This window comes from Amia ocellicauda, chromosome 16 (genome assembly GCF_036373705.1).
Source record: "Amia ocellicauda isolate fAmiCal2 chromosome 16, fAmiCal2.hap1, whole genome shotgun sequence".
NCBI classification, from domain to species: Eukaryota; Metazoa; Chordata; class Actinopteri; order Amiiformes; family Amiidae; genus Amia; species Amia ocellicauda.
In genome coordinates, this window is record NC_089865.1 from 26,405,765 (window position 1) to 26,422,051 (window position 16,287).

At 39.5% G+C, this 16,287-nt stretch overlaps 1 protein-coding gene across 1 annotated transcript; it reads left to right on the forward strand.

The window, feature by feature from the left end:
* Positions 1-2: 2 nt before the first annotated feature.
* LOC136711182 (cytochrome P450 2J1) lies at positions 3-5,619 on the forward strand. The gene is made up of 8 exons (XM_066687245.1): positions 3-1,175; positions 1,300-1,462; positions 1,718-1,867; positions 2,470-2,630; positions 3,703-3,841; positions 4,186-4,373; positions 5,094-5,235; positions 5,421-5,619. Exons 1-8 carry the CDS (start codon positions 987-989, stop codon positions 5,600-5,602), a joined length of 1,314 nt encoding a protein of 437 aa, XP_066543342.1. The 5' UTR covers positions 3-986; the 3' UTR covers positions 5,603-5,619.
* The last annotated feature ends 10,668 nt before the right edge of the window (positions 5,620-16,287 follow it).

The following is a 16,287-nucleotide window of genomic DNA, read 5'->3' on the forward strand; positions in this document are numbered from 1 at the left end:
GTGTAGGCTGCTCTCCTTTCATTTTTGGGAGAGGATTGGAATGAGGAGTGCTGTTTTACTCTTCTGTGTTCAAGAAACATTTAATTTAAAAATATATTATTTTGTATAAATATAGTATAACAAATGCTAGAGATTAATGAGAAATTGGATAACAAAAACAAAACATAAGCTATTACACATGGACTAAGGCTATTAAAGATTGTAGAGCAGATTGTAATGAAATGGTATGTTAAACCTAACTCTTGTATCATTGATAAGTGTATGTAATTGTATAATTGATCACTAATTACCACCTTCACCAAATATTGCTTTAGGTCTTGATCAAGTTGGTCTACCAGGAAGATCATCTCATTGCCAGTTTAGCTGGTCACTTAACCAGCACTTAACCAGCATAGCCTTGTCAAGCTGGTCTATCAACATGCTGGTCTCCCAGTATACCCAAGTTGGTCTACCAGAACCAGTATTCTAATTTACCATTTTAACCAGCATCAAACCAGCTTGGTCCAGCAAGAGACCAGCATTGTCAAATTTAAGTGTATAAAAAACTAAGATTTGTTTATAATATTCTGCACTGTATTTCTTACCAGGGAAGAAGTTTCACTTCAGAAAAAGGGGATATGTGCGCCGCAGAGCTGTCGAGTGAGGGTCGGGGGGCAATGAGTGTTGTTGTATGAGCACTTCAAATAAAAAAAAATATATATATTTTGTTCGTCTTTGGTCTGGCTACACAAAGTTTAGTCATTCACTTACAAGAGATTCTGTGTAAGTTAGCAACTTGCTCACTCCTTGTGTAAACTTAAGGGCAGTTCATGTAATGTTTTCATCTCCTTAATGCATGCTTTATAGTTGTGTTTATAGGAATAAAAAATACTTTTAAATGCTAACAAGTTCTAATTAACCTAGCTGTTTGTTTTTTTTGATTTTATTCTTGTTCTTTTTCTAGAAAGCTGTTGGAAACAAAATAAGCTGTAATTAAGTTTTCTGGCATGGTGCCACATTGGATTTGGCAGTGGATGGATATCCAGGGGTTCGTGTTGATGCTGTCTGTGTTGCTGATAGTGAAGACCATCTGGGACAGGCCTCCCAAAAACTTCCCTCCTGGCCCTTTTGCTGTACCATTTTTGGGAAGTGCTTTAAGTATTAATCCCTATGACCCTTTTGGTTTTTTCTGTAAGGTAAGCTGTGTCAAAAAGCTGCCTAGTATCTTCATTTTGGATTCAAAACAATTTGTACCTGAAACATAAAAAAACAAAAAACGAATTCCCACTTAAACAATACAACTTTATTTTTTTATTTCAGTTGTTAGGTCAGTATGGGGATGTGACCAAGCTGTCTATCGGAGGTCAGCGGTTTGTGCTTCTCTCAGGACCAAAGACCATTAGAGAAGTTTTTGTTGAGAAAGGAGATTTCTTCATAGATCGCCCATCATACCCTATAATTGAAAAATTGTTCAAAGGCCTTGGTAATTGCATACATTTTGCCTAATTCTGAGTAGTCTGTATGAACAGTATATACTGTAAGTCTGCATATCAATAATTTAAGCATATTTGTTCAAATATAACTGGTCACTGTTATGGGAAATGTGCTTCCTCATGTTTGTTCTCTTTTAAGATGTATAAATGCTATTTAGGGGATGAAAATCACAGAACAATATCCACTATACCAGAAAATCTGTGTTACAGTGTCTGGGATACCTCAAGTTTATGTCCTCTTTCAGGGTTGATTTCATCCAGTGGTCACATGTGGAGGCAACAGAGACGCTTTACTCTGTCCACCCTGAAGTACTTTGGAGTGGGGAAGAAGACCCTTGAAACATCAATCCTGGAGGAAAGCAGATTTCTCTACAAGTCCATTAAAAATGAGCAGGGTGAGGCCAGATTCAAAATACGTATTGATTGTCTTGGTATATTTCTGCCTCCTTTTGTAATGGGGGGGGATTATACAATTTAATTTTTACATACAAATTACTACATAATTTTTTACAAAAATAATACATTGATATTGGTAGTCAAATTATTCACCTGCATATATTATCTCAACCACACATTCTAAAGTACATCTTTAGAAAAAAGACTATACATAAACAAGTTCATGCAATAGCTACATCTTGCTGAACTAACACCTGGATTAAATCAATACCTTCACCCCCCTTTCCCATTTCAGATGACTAGCGAAGTAATGTATTATTTCAAAGAGCATTCATGTGTATATACAGTGAAAAAATCCTTACATCAAGTTCCTAATGAAGATTCTCCACAATAGAATGTCTAACTTTCTTCTGGTTTTGATCACAATTTGATTAATAGTTTAAGTTATCTGTCATGCTTTGAACATTTAGAGGATGATGCACACCCAAGAAGTTATCTCTCATGCTTTACCATCAACATTACAGTCAACATTTTAAAAGTGTAAACAGGCAATGGTAATATGTTTGGCTTTGTTTACAAAACTGTTTTGGTCATTTTGCAGGAAAACCATTTGATCCTCACTACTTACTTTACAACGGAGTGTCTAACATCATCTGTTCACTGGTGTTTGGCCACAGATTTGAATACGGTGACGGCCACTTTCATGAGATGCTGAATAACTTTGACGAAATTATTCAACTGCCAGTAACACCTTGGGGTCAGGTAGGAATGTATTTTAAACTCCATCTGTCCTGCAACTCCTGCTTCATTCAGATTTATTTTGCATGTAAATTAAAGAATTTGAGACTCTATAAACTGTCAATTTTAGTTTGTAATTTGTCCAGCAACAATACTTGCTCAGCAGTGATGCTAGAACACAAGAATAAAAAAACTGTTTTTATCCAACATAACACGGTGGACTGCAGGCTCTGCTGCATGTAGCTCTGATTCCTGTTACCACATTTTCAAAGCCTCACACAGATTTTCAAAATATTTGTACACAAAGGTGTAAAGGGAAAGAGAAGCAATATAATTAAAGTAGTCTTTTAATATGTGAGAAGTAAAACTAATCTGAAATTGTAACTGATAAGGTGGATTTATCCAGTTCAGGATAATCAGCAAAGTGGAATACCTGTTTAGACTCCTCATTGCTGGCTTTGTCTGCAGCTGTACAACATGTTCCCAGGTTTGTTGAACCTTTTACCTGGAAAACATCAGTCAACTTTTTCAAACCGTGAGAAAATCATAAGGTTTATTGAAGATGAGGTGAAGAAACGCAAGGAGGACTGGAATCCATCAGAGCCCAGAGATTATATTGACTGCTACCTTGAGTAAATTGAAAAGGTACTACAGTGTCCTAGTAACCATGTGTGGCTTCAACAAGAGAATGTACCATAGAGAGGTATAAGGGAAATACAGAATACAGTAAAACAACAATTTCAAAACCAAGTGTAGAGATATACAAGGGAGAAAATGCTATGTGTGTTAGTTGCAAGAACAGATTGTGGCCTTTGAGCATTCAGCAATGTGCACAAAAGAGTTAAACTAAAGAGTGTTTTAAAAATGTGCTTTTGTGATCTGTCATCACACATCCATTAAATAGCAGGGTGAGTCATTTTGTGTTTCTCTATGAGACGCAGGGTATTGTTCAGATTGAATTTGAAAGGTAAGAAAAGCAAATGTAGCAAATGCAGCCTTATAGACTCAACAGCTGAGTTAGACGTTTCAAAGACACTCTCCTAGGTATTTTGCTGTTTTCATCTATGCACATAAATATCATGTTTTCCATTCTTAGTGTAAAGGTGACACCTCTGGATTCAATGAGGAGAATCTTCTTTACTGTGTAATAGATTTGTTTGCCGCTGGAACCGAGACTCTATCCAAAACTCTGCTCTGGGGTCTTCTATACATGGTCAAATATCCTGAAATTCAAGGTGGGTTCTCTGCAAAATATAACCTTGAGTCTCTTACTTGTTTCCAAGTACTTTTTTTGTTATTCCATTTTATTTTCTTCTCTGAAATTCACAGTGTAGGACCCTAGTTTCTTTATTTCCTGACTGATGTCAATTCAGCTTTATGTTTTTCAGATTAGGAATAGTTGCTCTTAAATTTTAATTATTACCTTCGATTGACAATAGAAAACCTTTTTGTTTGACAGGTACAGTGTAAATTGAAGTAGATTTCTTTGTTTCCCACTTCCTAGCCTGTCCACTTCTTAGCTTGTCAACAAATACCTTCAAAGGAGTGAGTTTTAACTATCAATCGTCTACCCTCACAGAGAAGGTGCAGAATGAGATAGAACGAGTGATTGGACAGGAACGCCAGCCCTCCATGGATGACAGGCCCAGCATGCCCTACACCTATGCTGTGATCCACGAAATTCAAAGATTTGCCAACATACTTCCTATCACTCCCCCAAGGGTCTCCCATTATGACACCACCATAGCTGGATATGATATTCCCAAAGTGAGTATTTAAGGTAGAATTGCTCCTGGTCATGCTTTTTAAGTGGTTGTTTTGCTAACCTTCAGCAGTTATTTGGCATCGCCTAGACATCTTTTTACTAATCTCTGTATCTGTAGCCCAAAATATCCAACTTGATAAAAAAAAGACCTGCATACTCCACTCAAAATCAGATTTTGAGTGGAGTATGCAGGTCTTTCTTTTATCAATTTGTTATTTGTTTGTCCCTGCACCTCCATGTGAATCAAAAGGTTACATATACTAGATGTAGCGGTCCCTTGTTTCTATATCCCCAAAATATCCAAAGCATAAAGAATGCCAGTTCACAAGATTGTATTTTCATGTCCAGACTGTTCGGGGACAGAGAGTAATTTTTTTTAAAAAAACATGTTTCTGCACACATTTGTCTGATCAGTATCAAGACAGAAGTGCAAGACTCAACATGAAAATTCAGCTAGAACATGAACAAGTCAGCTCAAATACTTTTTCATGGGGGAAGGGGGAGGTGGGTACTAATCTGATGCTAAATCACATTACTCACATTATGAACTCTGACCTTTTTGTTTTGTTTGACCTGAAAACACACGTACTGAATGGTTGGTCTGCCCTGGTCTATTTCTCGTTTTTCTGTATGATATAGGAAATGTAAACTGTTACATCACTGGGCAGCTCTTTTTTCTTGAGTGTGTTTCTTAGGTTAAAGTGTTTCCCTTCCTTGTGCAGGGAGTTATGGTGTTGCCCCTGCTGATGCCAATACTGTATGACAAGAGCGAGTATCAGACGGCTGATCGGTTCAATCCAGAACACTTCCTGGACAAGGAGGGCAAGTTTGTGAAAAGGGAAAATGTCATGCCCTTCTCAGTAGGTAATGTATTTTTTTGTACTTTCTTATTTTCTTGTAGGGATGGCTTTGTTGTTGTTGTTGTTGTTGTTGTTGTTGTTGTTGTTGTTGTTGTTAAAAGTAGCATTTTAGAATCACCACAAAAATGCATCACAAAAGCATGTATAAAAATAGATTTTTTTCTGTTGTTAAGGCTGTTGTTCTTTCAGGAAAGAGGATGTGTCCAGGAGAGGAGTTGGCTCGGATGGAGCTGTTCCTGTTCTTCACCTCCTTTCTCCAGAGGTTCACCTTCCGCGCACCTGACAGGGTGAAACTGACCATGGAGTCTGTAATAGGAATCACTAGAGGGCCAAAACCATTCAAGATCTGTGCTATACCCTGCTTAAAATAAACACTTTGCTACTGTCAGTAGTTTAAGCATATATTAAGCATATATTATAAATTAAAATTTGGTGTTTGAAACATTTAAACTAAAATGAAAATGTAATTTGGCTTCATCAGGAGATTATCTTCATAACATGTACTGAAATGGAAAATTCCGAAACAGTGTTTTTTTTTTTTTTGGAATGCTAATCAGTTTATATTTATTTTTATTGCACAATGTCCTACGTTATGGTATTTTGAAAGTTATAATCATAAAAATGTAGAATTTTTACAAACGAGGAGTCCATTTTAAACTCATCATGTAAATATCTCTGTTCCATGCAAAAAAAGATGAATTATCTTTGTATCACACTACAGTGTTTTCACCCTAACATATAGTACCTTTTAAATGAGCTATCACATTTCATATTCATCATAATCACAGCAAGAAACTTAAATGGCTGCTGGGGAAAACAACAATGGCAACTAACTAAAAACACTGTGATCTATCTTGTCTGTTGTAAACAAATTATTTCAGAATGTCAAAAATACAGTTTGAGAACCTGTTTCACAACATGGACCCAGTGGTATCAGCCATCAATCCCGAGTAACAAAAACTTTGGCATAACCTATTCCTTACAATGGTGTGTGTGTGTACATTCCACTGAGAACTGGAATAACCCTGGTTCCCCTTTATTGAACTGCCTCAAGGGCATACCAGATGAGATTTAACATATGTGGAGTCTCGTCAATATCTGTAGGAAAGTCAAAAGGTATTAGCTAGCATATTAGATTTTTTTACGGTTTTGGCAAAGCAGATTTGCTTTGCTCTTTGATGGGATTTATTTCACAAATTGTTACTGAACTGAATTGTGTTTCTGAAGACTGCGGACACATCAAACACACACTTCACATATTAGCAGGAAGATTTAAAAAAAAAAAGTGAGAAGAAACTTGACATACCTAAACCGGGAATAAAAACAGCACGTCGAAATGGAATTTCTGCATATTTTGTGCCATTCCTTCTGGGAATGGATGGATGTCCGCAGAGCTCTGGTGTTTCTCTTTGTGTTTTTGGTGGTGGCAGATATTTTTAAAAACAGACCACCGACAGATTTCCCCCTGGCCCGTCTCTGCCCTTCTTGGGAAACCTTTGGGGGTTTGATGTGGAGAAACCTCACCTGTATGTGAATCAGGTAAGCGCTGATCGCAAGTAAGGGACTTCAGCAGCAGGGAATGCAGGGCAGGGCAAGTGTTAGGTGTGTATGTTGTAACACCTCAACCCAAAGGTCGGGGCTAGAGATTAAGTTCTCTATGTGTTCTACACACACTCACACAATCTTTTGATCGGGTTGGTGTTCAATTTCCTCACAATAAAACCCAAGACAGAAAATTACAGAAACCTTCTTTAACTGTAAAAATCACAACCATGCAAAAGGTGGAGGGCTGGGGGTGTAGCTGTGCTCTCCCAAACAAATAACACAGAAGAAACTCATATACCACTCATAAACCCAATACCCAATATCACACATAAACCAAACGCAATAGAACTATACACTTAGAATAACCAGGTAAAACCCTATGAACAATAAATAGTCGATAATAAATAGACCTAAATAATATGAATAAATAGAACACTGCAATACCAGCCCCCACCACTAAAGAAGATGATCTTTAGAAATAAAATATTAGGTTTAAAATAGTCCATTGTGATTAAAGTATCTATTCAAATATAAAGTAAGTTAATTAAAAGAAACAAGTTAAACAATTATACTGTCACGGTCTCTCTGGGGAGGACCGCAGGGCACAGGAGTAAGGACCCAGGTGCAGCGCTTGTAGAGTTGGCAGACAGGACACAAGGACTAATCAAGGACGTGGTCGAGGTCACAGGCTATGGTCTAGATCATGGAGGCCGAACGAGAGAAACAGGACTAAGACTGGGAACGAGAGAGAAAGAGCAAGACAGGACTGGGAGCGAGACAGACAGAGACAGGACTGGGAGCAAGCAAGAGAGAGGACTGGAAGTGAGCAAGAGAGAGAGAGATGGAAAGAGATAGAGGCTGGAGACAAAGAACAATGGGGAGCAAGGAGCAAGGAGCACTGGAAACAAGGCTTGGTGACACAGGTTGCACTGACAACACTTCACCCTGAATGAGGGCAGTGAGGGGTTTATAAAGGGAAGCAGAAACTGGGAAGGCAGGTGCAGGACCAATGAGATCAGAGGCAAGGAACAGAAGTGCACAAGGGTATGGGGGGTGATCAGTGCCAAAATTAAGATGAACGTGATTATGAACATGAAGATGATTATGAAGATGAACATGAAGATGATTATGAAGATGATTATGACGATGATTATGAACATGAAGATGAACATGAAGATGATTATTAACATGATTATGAACATGAACATGAAGACGATTATGAAGATGATTATGAACATGAAGATGAACATGATTACGAAGACGAACATGAAGAGGATTATGAACGTGAACATGAAGATGATTATGAGCACTGGATAGGACAATAAGCGCACTGGCTACCGCCCACCAGCTCTGATTGACAGAGTTCAATGTTTTGTCACATCGAAAAAAAAATCATAATCATGTTAATAATCATCTTCATGTTCATCTTCATGTTCATAATCATCTTCATAATCACGTTCATCTTAATTTTGGCACTGATCACCCTCCATACAAGGGTGTGGAGGAATGTTAATTGAAAGAGTGACAAAGGAAAGCAGTGAGAAGGGAGAAGAAGGGAGAAGGAAAGTGCAAGGGAACATTGGCGACCTCTAGTGGGGATAATGGCTAGGGAACCATGACATATACTTAATATTGCACTACCCCAAATAGCAGTAAATAATGCCTCGGTTCCACTGGCTTTAGGGTGTCTGCTAAGTAAATTAAAAAGAATACGGCAAAAAGTGTCGTTTACAGTAACAAATCTGTAATAAGAGTAATAAGTTAAGGGAGTCAAGTTGTGACATTTAAAATACATATCTACTAGCACATATCTTGATGATGATTACAATAATAACAATAATAATAATAATAATAATAATAATAATAATAATAATAATAATAATAATAAATAGCAAATATTTATTTTATTGTTGCACATGGAAACGTTTTCTTACGGCAGTGTTCGAATTACTGGGGGGATTGGGGGGGGGTGTCTAATTAACCCCCCTACTTAAGACTTAAGATCCCCCCAAAAGAGGCAAAAATAAAAAGTTGGGGGGGGGGGGGGGGTGTCGAAACATAAATGTAACATAAAATTCGGTTTGGTTCTCCGATCCGACAACCATCCCCCACGCTCGGTCGTCCTAAAACCTGCCCAGAGGCGCCCGGAGATCACATAGCCTACTATATGATTATTATTAACTCCTCCAGTTTTCACTATGTCGGCCTTTTTTCTGTTTTCTGTGAACACATGAATAGGCTATTAAAGTGTAGGCTACACACCACATCTATACTGTGTATTATTGATGAGAAGTATTAATACACACCACTTGATAGAATATTTTTATATTTCATCCGGATTTGTTGCCAGGTGCGCTTTCCACTGGGGTTGCAGCTGAAATTATTGTTAGAATGAAGTTATTCTTAACACAATAGCATTAAATTCATACAGGTAGCCCTACAGCCTAGGTGTTTTAGGGAGTAGATCTGAATTCATTAACAGTCAGTAATTTCAGAGCTATAGCCCATGTGTAGGCTATACTTGAATTATCCTAATTGTTTTCACATATGTGGATACACTATTTTACTTGTCCTTACATCTCAATCGTATTACAAATAAAAGAAGAGTCTGTAAGACAAAATAGAGAACATATGACAAGAACATTGTTCTTACGAATTTACTCTGTCGGCAATGCGCTGCCAACAAGCCTCCCTGGCTTTGTTGGCCGCCACAGTGTTAGATTTAGCCGTTAACCTTTCTTTAAACTCCTCATATGCTGATATTATCAACGTCCATTCTTCTGGGGGAAAATACGGAGCATGAGCCATGATGCAGAAACTCAGCCTGCACTGCCCAACACGCCGCTAATACGTGAATGCCAACAAACTCCACTTAAGTTCACACCGACTCAACTAACCCACAAGTTCTGGGGTAACCTGGTGGTGTTTTGTTCTTCAGTGTTTAGAATATTTTTAACAACTGATAATGTTGCTTTTTTCTTTCAGAGCAAAGATTATCCAGCAGCACAACTTCATGAGGAAAATATGTGTTTCTGTGTTCTCGATCTATTTGTCGCTGGGACTGAAACCACGGCAACTACTCTGCGCTGGGGACTCCTGTACATGATCAAATACCCAGAGATAGAGTAAGATGGAGAGGGTGGTGTTTTTCTCTCCTCCATACCTAATGGTTTATTTCATTTTGGTTTACTTTATTTTAGTTCATTTAAACTGTTAAACATCTATTTTTATTTATATGGTGAGGGTGAGGTCTCTTCCCAGCAGCAATGTACCCAAGAAAGTTTAACCATCGATACGTTTAATACATTTACATTGCAAGAACTCCAGAGTAATTAATATTTTTTAATATGGTAAATATGCCCTTCCAAAAGTTGCCACCCAGTGCTTCACATTCATATTGCACTTTTATAATGCTCTTATGTTTTGTAAGTCACCCTGGATAAGGACAAATAATAATAAAATAAAATAATAATAATAAAATGTGTGCATGTCCCTTATGCATCTTGTGTTTTCTCCCAAATGCCATTTGGTTTAAAAGTATTTTTAACACAAGACCCTACTGCTCTCCAAAATGCTGTCTGATGTGTGAAGACCGAAAATTACAATTTCTATATTTATTTTATATGATTCCCCTTAAAGGTTTTTTACTAACTTGTCTGTCTTTGCTCTCCAAGGGAAGGTCCAGGCTGAGATAAACCGAGTGGTGGGACAGGAGCGCCCACTGTCCATGGCCAACAGAGCCAGCCTGCCTTACACAGATGCTGTGATCCATGAAGTCCAAAGGATGGGCAACATAATTCATCTGAATCTCCCCAGGGCTGCCATGAATGACTTTACCCTGGGAGGTTACTTTATTCCAAAGGTATGAAATATTTAACCATTGAGGACACCAGACCTTGATTTCTGGGTTTCAAACTCTCATTACCTTAACAAGTTTCTTTTAGAAATTATTTGGAGTTCTAAACTGGTTATAATACTAAGTGTTCAATTTCAAACTTCTCCTTCTTTAGGGTACACTGATCTTTGGAAATTTAACCTCTGTAATTTTTGACAAGAATGAGTGGAAAAAAAAACACGTTTAATCCTGAACACTTTCTGGATTCTGACGGGAACTTTGTGAGAAGAGATGCATTCATGCCTTTCTCAGCAAGTAATCTTTTACATCAAAACAGATAGCATGCCTCAGGTTAACAACCAGTCCAGTCAAACTCTGAGAGATCAGGATAAATGAGGAGGAGATACTAAAGGGACTAGCAGAATTAAAAATAAACAAATCACCTGGGCCAGATGGTATATTTCCAACAGTACATAAAGAAATTAGGGAAATTATTTATAGGCTGCTAACTCAAATATTCCAAATGACACTTAGAACAGGGGATGTGCCAACTGACTGGAAAATTGCTAATGTCATACCTATCCACAAGAAAGGGGACAAAACTGAGCCAGGAAATTACAGACCAATCAGTCTCACCTGCATCACCTGTAAAGTGTTGGAAAAAAATATTAGACGTAAAATAGAAGAGCATCTTAATGAAAACCATATTTTTGGAGATAGTAAACATGGGTTTAGACGAGGCAGATCATGTCTTACTAATTTATTAGGATTTTTTGAACATGCAACTGCAGCTGTAGATCATGTGAAAGCATATGATATGATATACTTAAATTTTCAAAAAGCTTTTGATAAGGTTCCACACCAAAGACTGATCCTGAAATTGGAAGCTGTAGGCATTCAGGTTAATGTAAGTAGACAGATAATTGATGAATAGGAAACAGAGGGTGTCGATTAGAGGAGTTGCTTCTAACTGGATTGAGGTTGTTAGTGGAGTTCCACAGGGATCAGTACTAGGCCCTTTACCTTTTCTAATCTATATTAATGATCTGGACTCTGGGATAGTTAGCAAACTTGTCAAATTTGCAGATGATACTAAAATAGGTGGCTCAGCAGATACAATCTCGGCAGCACAGGCTATTCAGAGGGACTTGGATAATATTCAGTTGTGGGCTGACACCTGGCAGATGAAATTCAATGTGGACAAGTGCAAGGTATTACATGCAGGAAACAAAAAAGTCCACTATAATTACACTATGGGAGGAATAGAACTAGATGAAGTAACGCATGAGAAAGATGTAGGACTCTACGTGGAATACTGTGTGCAGTTCTGGGCTTCACACTTCAAGAAAGATATAGCTGCTCTACAGGCAGTTCAGAGGAGAACAACCAGACTTATTCCAGGTTTGAAGTACTCTCCTTCTCTCCTACTTGGAGAAACTGAGGGAACTGACCCTTTTCACCCTGGAACAGAGGAGACTACGTGGGGACTTGATTCAAGTCTTCAAAATCATGAAAGGCATCGACCACATCAAACCAGAGGAGCTTTTCCAGATCAGCAGGGACACATGTACCAGGGGACACAAATGGAAATTGGGCTTCAAGACGTTCAAGACGGAAAACAGGAGACACTTTTTTACACAGAGAGTTGTGACAATCTGAAACAAACTCCCCAGCGATGTGGTTGAAGCTGAAAATTTGGGAACATTAAAGGCCGACTGGATAGGATGCTTGGATCACTCAGTTATTAATGGACACCAAACAAGCACGATGGGTCAAATGTCCTCCTCTCGTTTGTAAACTTTGTTATGTTCTTATGTTCTTACAGTGGCAGTCTCGCTCTGAGCCAGCTTTCAGCCCCACTACAGAGATCTGCTGTGCATTGATTATCTTTCTTGTACCTTTACAGATTACTAAACCACAAATAGGAGTGTATTGCTGGGAAGAGAGAGCGTCTCTAATGAGATTCAATGCTCGGATCAAGCCTCTTTCCCACTATTGAAATCCGGATGGGAGAGTGAAACTCTCTTGAAACTCAGTCCGCGGACCGCTCCTCCGTGTTTCTTCTTGAAGTTATTTCTCGAGGCCGAGCCCTCAACATCAACACCCCTCTTTCCATCCCAACGTCGACAACTCTCGATGTGTAGATCCCGCCCTCGATGCCGACTCTGCCCACGTAGACCAGTTGACTCCCACAAGACCTGTGATGCCAATGGGCGAGGGAGGAGACAGTATTTATTGGAAGCTGTGAGAGTTTGCATTGCCTGACATTGCAACCTACATTGAAGGGTTGAGGGAGGAGGGGTTCTTCTCTACAGCCTCCAGGTCCAACATCTTGGAGCCCCGCCCCCTTCATCTGGGAATCAGAGAAAGCTAGCTCAGTGATGGAGCTATTTGCAGGGCCCAGCGTGGAGTTTAAGGTGCTGATGCACAGGGCAACAGGGTGGATGTTCCCTGGAACGCAAATACAGAGGTGCCCAGGAATCGCCTCATGAGGGAGAAGACAGTTTTTCCAGGACTTCGTGGAGGTGGTTCAGTCCTCCTGGACGAAGCCAGCATCCACACAGGTGACATCATGTCAGGCAAAGCTGATGTGCGCCACAGTGGGGGAAGAACAGATGGGCCTGGGACTCTTCCCTCCCATTGGGTACTCTGTCTCACACCTGGTCCAGGCCAACATGCTGTTGGGGAAGGAGCCCCTATGCCCCAACAAGCAGTGCCGCACCACAGACCTAATGCTGAAAAAAGTTAACGGGGGTGGAGACACTGGTGGTCAAGGCAGCGAAGGCTCAGTCCATTCTCATACTCTATATGGGGTACCTGGCCTGGCGACAACAAGAGCACCCCTCAGTGGTGGACGCAGAGGAAATGGAACTGATGGCTGCCTATATCACATGTTCAGCTGTATACAATGGCAGAATCAAAACAAAACCTACAGTATCAGTGTTTACATATGGGTTTCAATTGGTAACACTCTAACAGTTTTCAACAGGTTTGGAAATTCAAGTGGCAGGGATCGACAAGTTTGTACATCACAAACCAAATGTCTACTAATTACAGATCCAGTAACACATATTATAAAGTTTAAATGAAGATTACACAAATGGCTACAATTATAATAGGTAGGAGAGACCATCTGTATAGCAGTTTCTACATATTAGTCAACTGTAGAGTAGTGGTTAGGGCTCTGGAAGGTTGTGGGTTCAAATCCTGGGTGGGACAGTGCTGTTGTACCCTTGAGCAAGGTACTTCACTTAGATTGCTCCAGTAAAATGCCCAGCTGTACAAATGTAAGTCGCCCTGGATAAGAACGTCAGCTAAATGACAAAAATAATAATAATAACATTATCAACATTCAGAGCAAATTAAGGATGGCAATTCCCCATAATAGTTATGGAGTCTCATGGTTGTTTGTAAACTATTGCAGCATCAATGGCAACCCCCAGGAAACCAGTGAGGAACAACATCATGGTCTCCATTTTCTCTCAGGAACAACCTGAAAGATCAAGGGTAGAAGTGAGTACTTAACAGTTTTTATCTGATTGACGTGAAACCATTGAAGAATATCTTTACCTTTTTCCTGAATTTTGACTTTGTACACTGCTGGACTTAATTTGTCCACAATGAGGAATGGTCCATACCAATTGGCTTCTGAGGTATGGAGTTTGTATTTGTATTTTTGAACCATACATCTGTCACCAATGTGTAATTCTTCCTCATGAACTTTAGTGTCAAAATACCTCTTAATTTGTCTCTGTGTGTTTGTTTAGCTACAAAGCATTGCATTTGATCTACACACGCTAAGCAATTTCATAACCAAGTCACATTAGCAGCTTGCAAATTAACAGGTTGTTCTTCCAAAGGAAGCAAACAGTGTCCTGGGACATGCATAAGACGTCCTGTCATCGCTTAATGTGGTTGAAGAACCCATTCTTGATGCACAGAGGATAAATGTATTTATTTTACATGCCAGGCCTGAGAGGCTCTGACATGGAAGCTCTCCACCTGAGCGGAGTCTCTCTCTGAACAGCAGAAGTTAACAGCTTTTGTACAATCCATGACATGTGGTTCTGTAGGCAGGGTCCAGTCACAGGTTTCCCAAAGTGTTGTCTTGAGGTCCCGCCTTCCTGAGGAGGGGGGTCATCATGGAAGCAGGTGTTGTCCTGTTATGGCATACAAACTGCCCAATCTCACAGTTTTCTTTAATGATGGACAATGAGGTAATCAATCACTATAATGTAACATCTTCAGCCTTGAGAGAAGAACAGGAAACCACAAATAAACACTTAGCAAACTGGCAACTGTGGGCTATTTATCTGTTTGGGTGTTCCTCTTATCATAATAAACAGAAGTCAAAGTGGAGAGAAGAATGTCTCAAAGTTATGCCCTGAACAACTGCCTGTTGCTAGCTCGATAAATCTGATTTGCTTGGTCTGCATACTATTATTAATATAAAACATTATACAGTTCATCTAAAACATTAATACCATCTATTCAGTGGTGTAATTCTGGTAGTGGAGTGTGGTGTTTACCGCATTGCCATTAGGCACAGAGGAAAAGCCTCAGCCCACCTTTTTGGATTGTCTTGACATATTTTTTCCAAAAGTGTTTTTAGAGTGTGGTTTCCATACTCCTGACGATTGAGGGTGGAATGGAATGTATCATTTCTGAGTGATGCCTAATGCTTAACACATAACTTTCACTACACTACTTTTGAAATGTGTTCCTCGATCACTATCAATCACCTTCGGCAGTCCCCACCTAGTGAACACATTTTGTATGAGAGTTTTCGCTACAGTGGCAGCAGTGGCACACCTGCAAGGAAAAGCAATCCATTTGTCAAGGATAACCAAAATATACTGGTGACCCTGTGATAGTTTGGCTAAAGGACCAATTAAATCAATTTGAATATGAGTCCAGGGACCTTCTGGCAGAGTTGATAGTCTGAGTTTGGATTTATGTGTGAAAGGTGCAGGATTCACCTGCAAGCAGTCAAGACCATGGTTACATGCAGTGGTCATGTCAGCTTTCATATCAAATATCTGCAGAATCATCAGTTATTCTAAGGGCTTCTAGCAAAGCTGCCAGTTCAGAATATTGTGATGACTGTCCTAGACAAGAAAATGTAACAGTGTACTCAGGGAACAATACTGCAAAACCTGCTAGCAATCTACCAGAGTTCTTACAAATGTATGCTGATCCATCAATATACACATTCAAAACCTGTGAACGCAGCTCAAAAACCAAAGGGACCGGGTCTCCTAGCGCGGGAGGCTTAATACTACTACTTTTACTGAGGGGTTACGTCACTTTGTAACATGCTCATTATAACCCAAATGAGCCCTGTTACACTAGCAGTAGATCATCGATATATTGGACATTAACTCAGGTCTGGAAAAACCTTCTATATCCTCAGCCATGTGTATTGCTGATTGTCAAAAGTGAAAGCAAATTTGTATTGGCAGTTTTGAGCAAGTGGAACACTCCAGAAACCGTTGGAAATGTCCAGTACTGTGAAGACCTTACTGTCAGTTGGGACACAGGACAGTAGAGTGACAGTGTCTCTTCCAATCAATGCAGAGGTAGGAGTCACAGCGTTGAAGTCCACATTCAGTCTCCAGGATCCGTCCGGCTTCTGCACAGGCCAGATAGGAGAGTTCGTTGTAGAAGTACAATGTC

Excerpts from the sequence above, each read along its gene's own strand:
- LOC136711182 (XM_066687245.1), top strand. The coding sequence starts at position 987 with ATGGTGCCACATTGGATTTGGCAGTGGATGGATATCCAGGGGTTCGTG. Across the intron at positions 1,176-1,299 it reads CTTTTGGTTTTTTCTGTAAG|TTGTTAGGTCAGTATGGGGA; the intron begins GTAAGCTGTGTC and ends TTTTTATTTCAG. Across the intron at positions 4,374-5,093 it reads CTGGATATGATATTCCCAAA|GGAGTTATGGTGTTGCCCCT; the intron begins GTGAGTATTTAA and ends TTCCTTGTGCAG.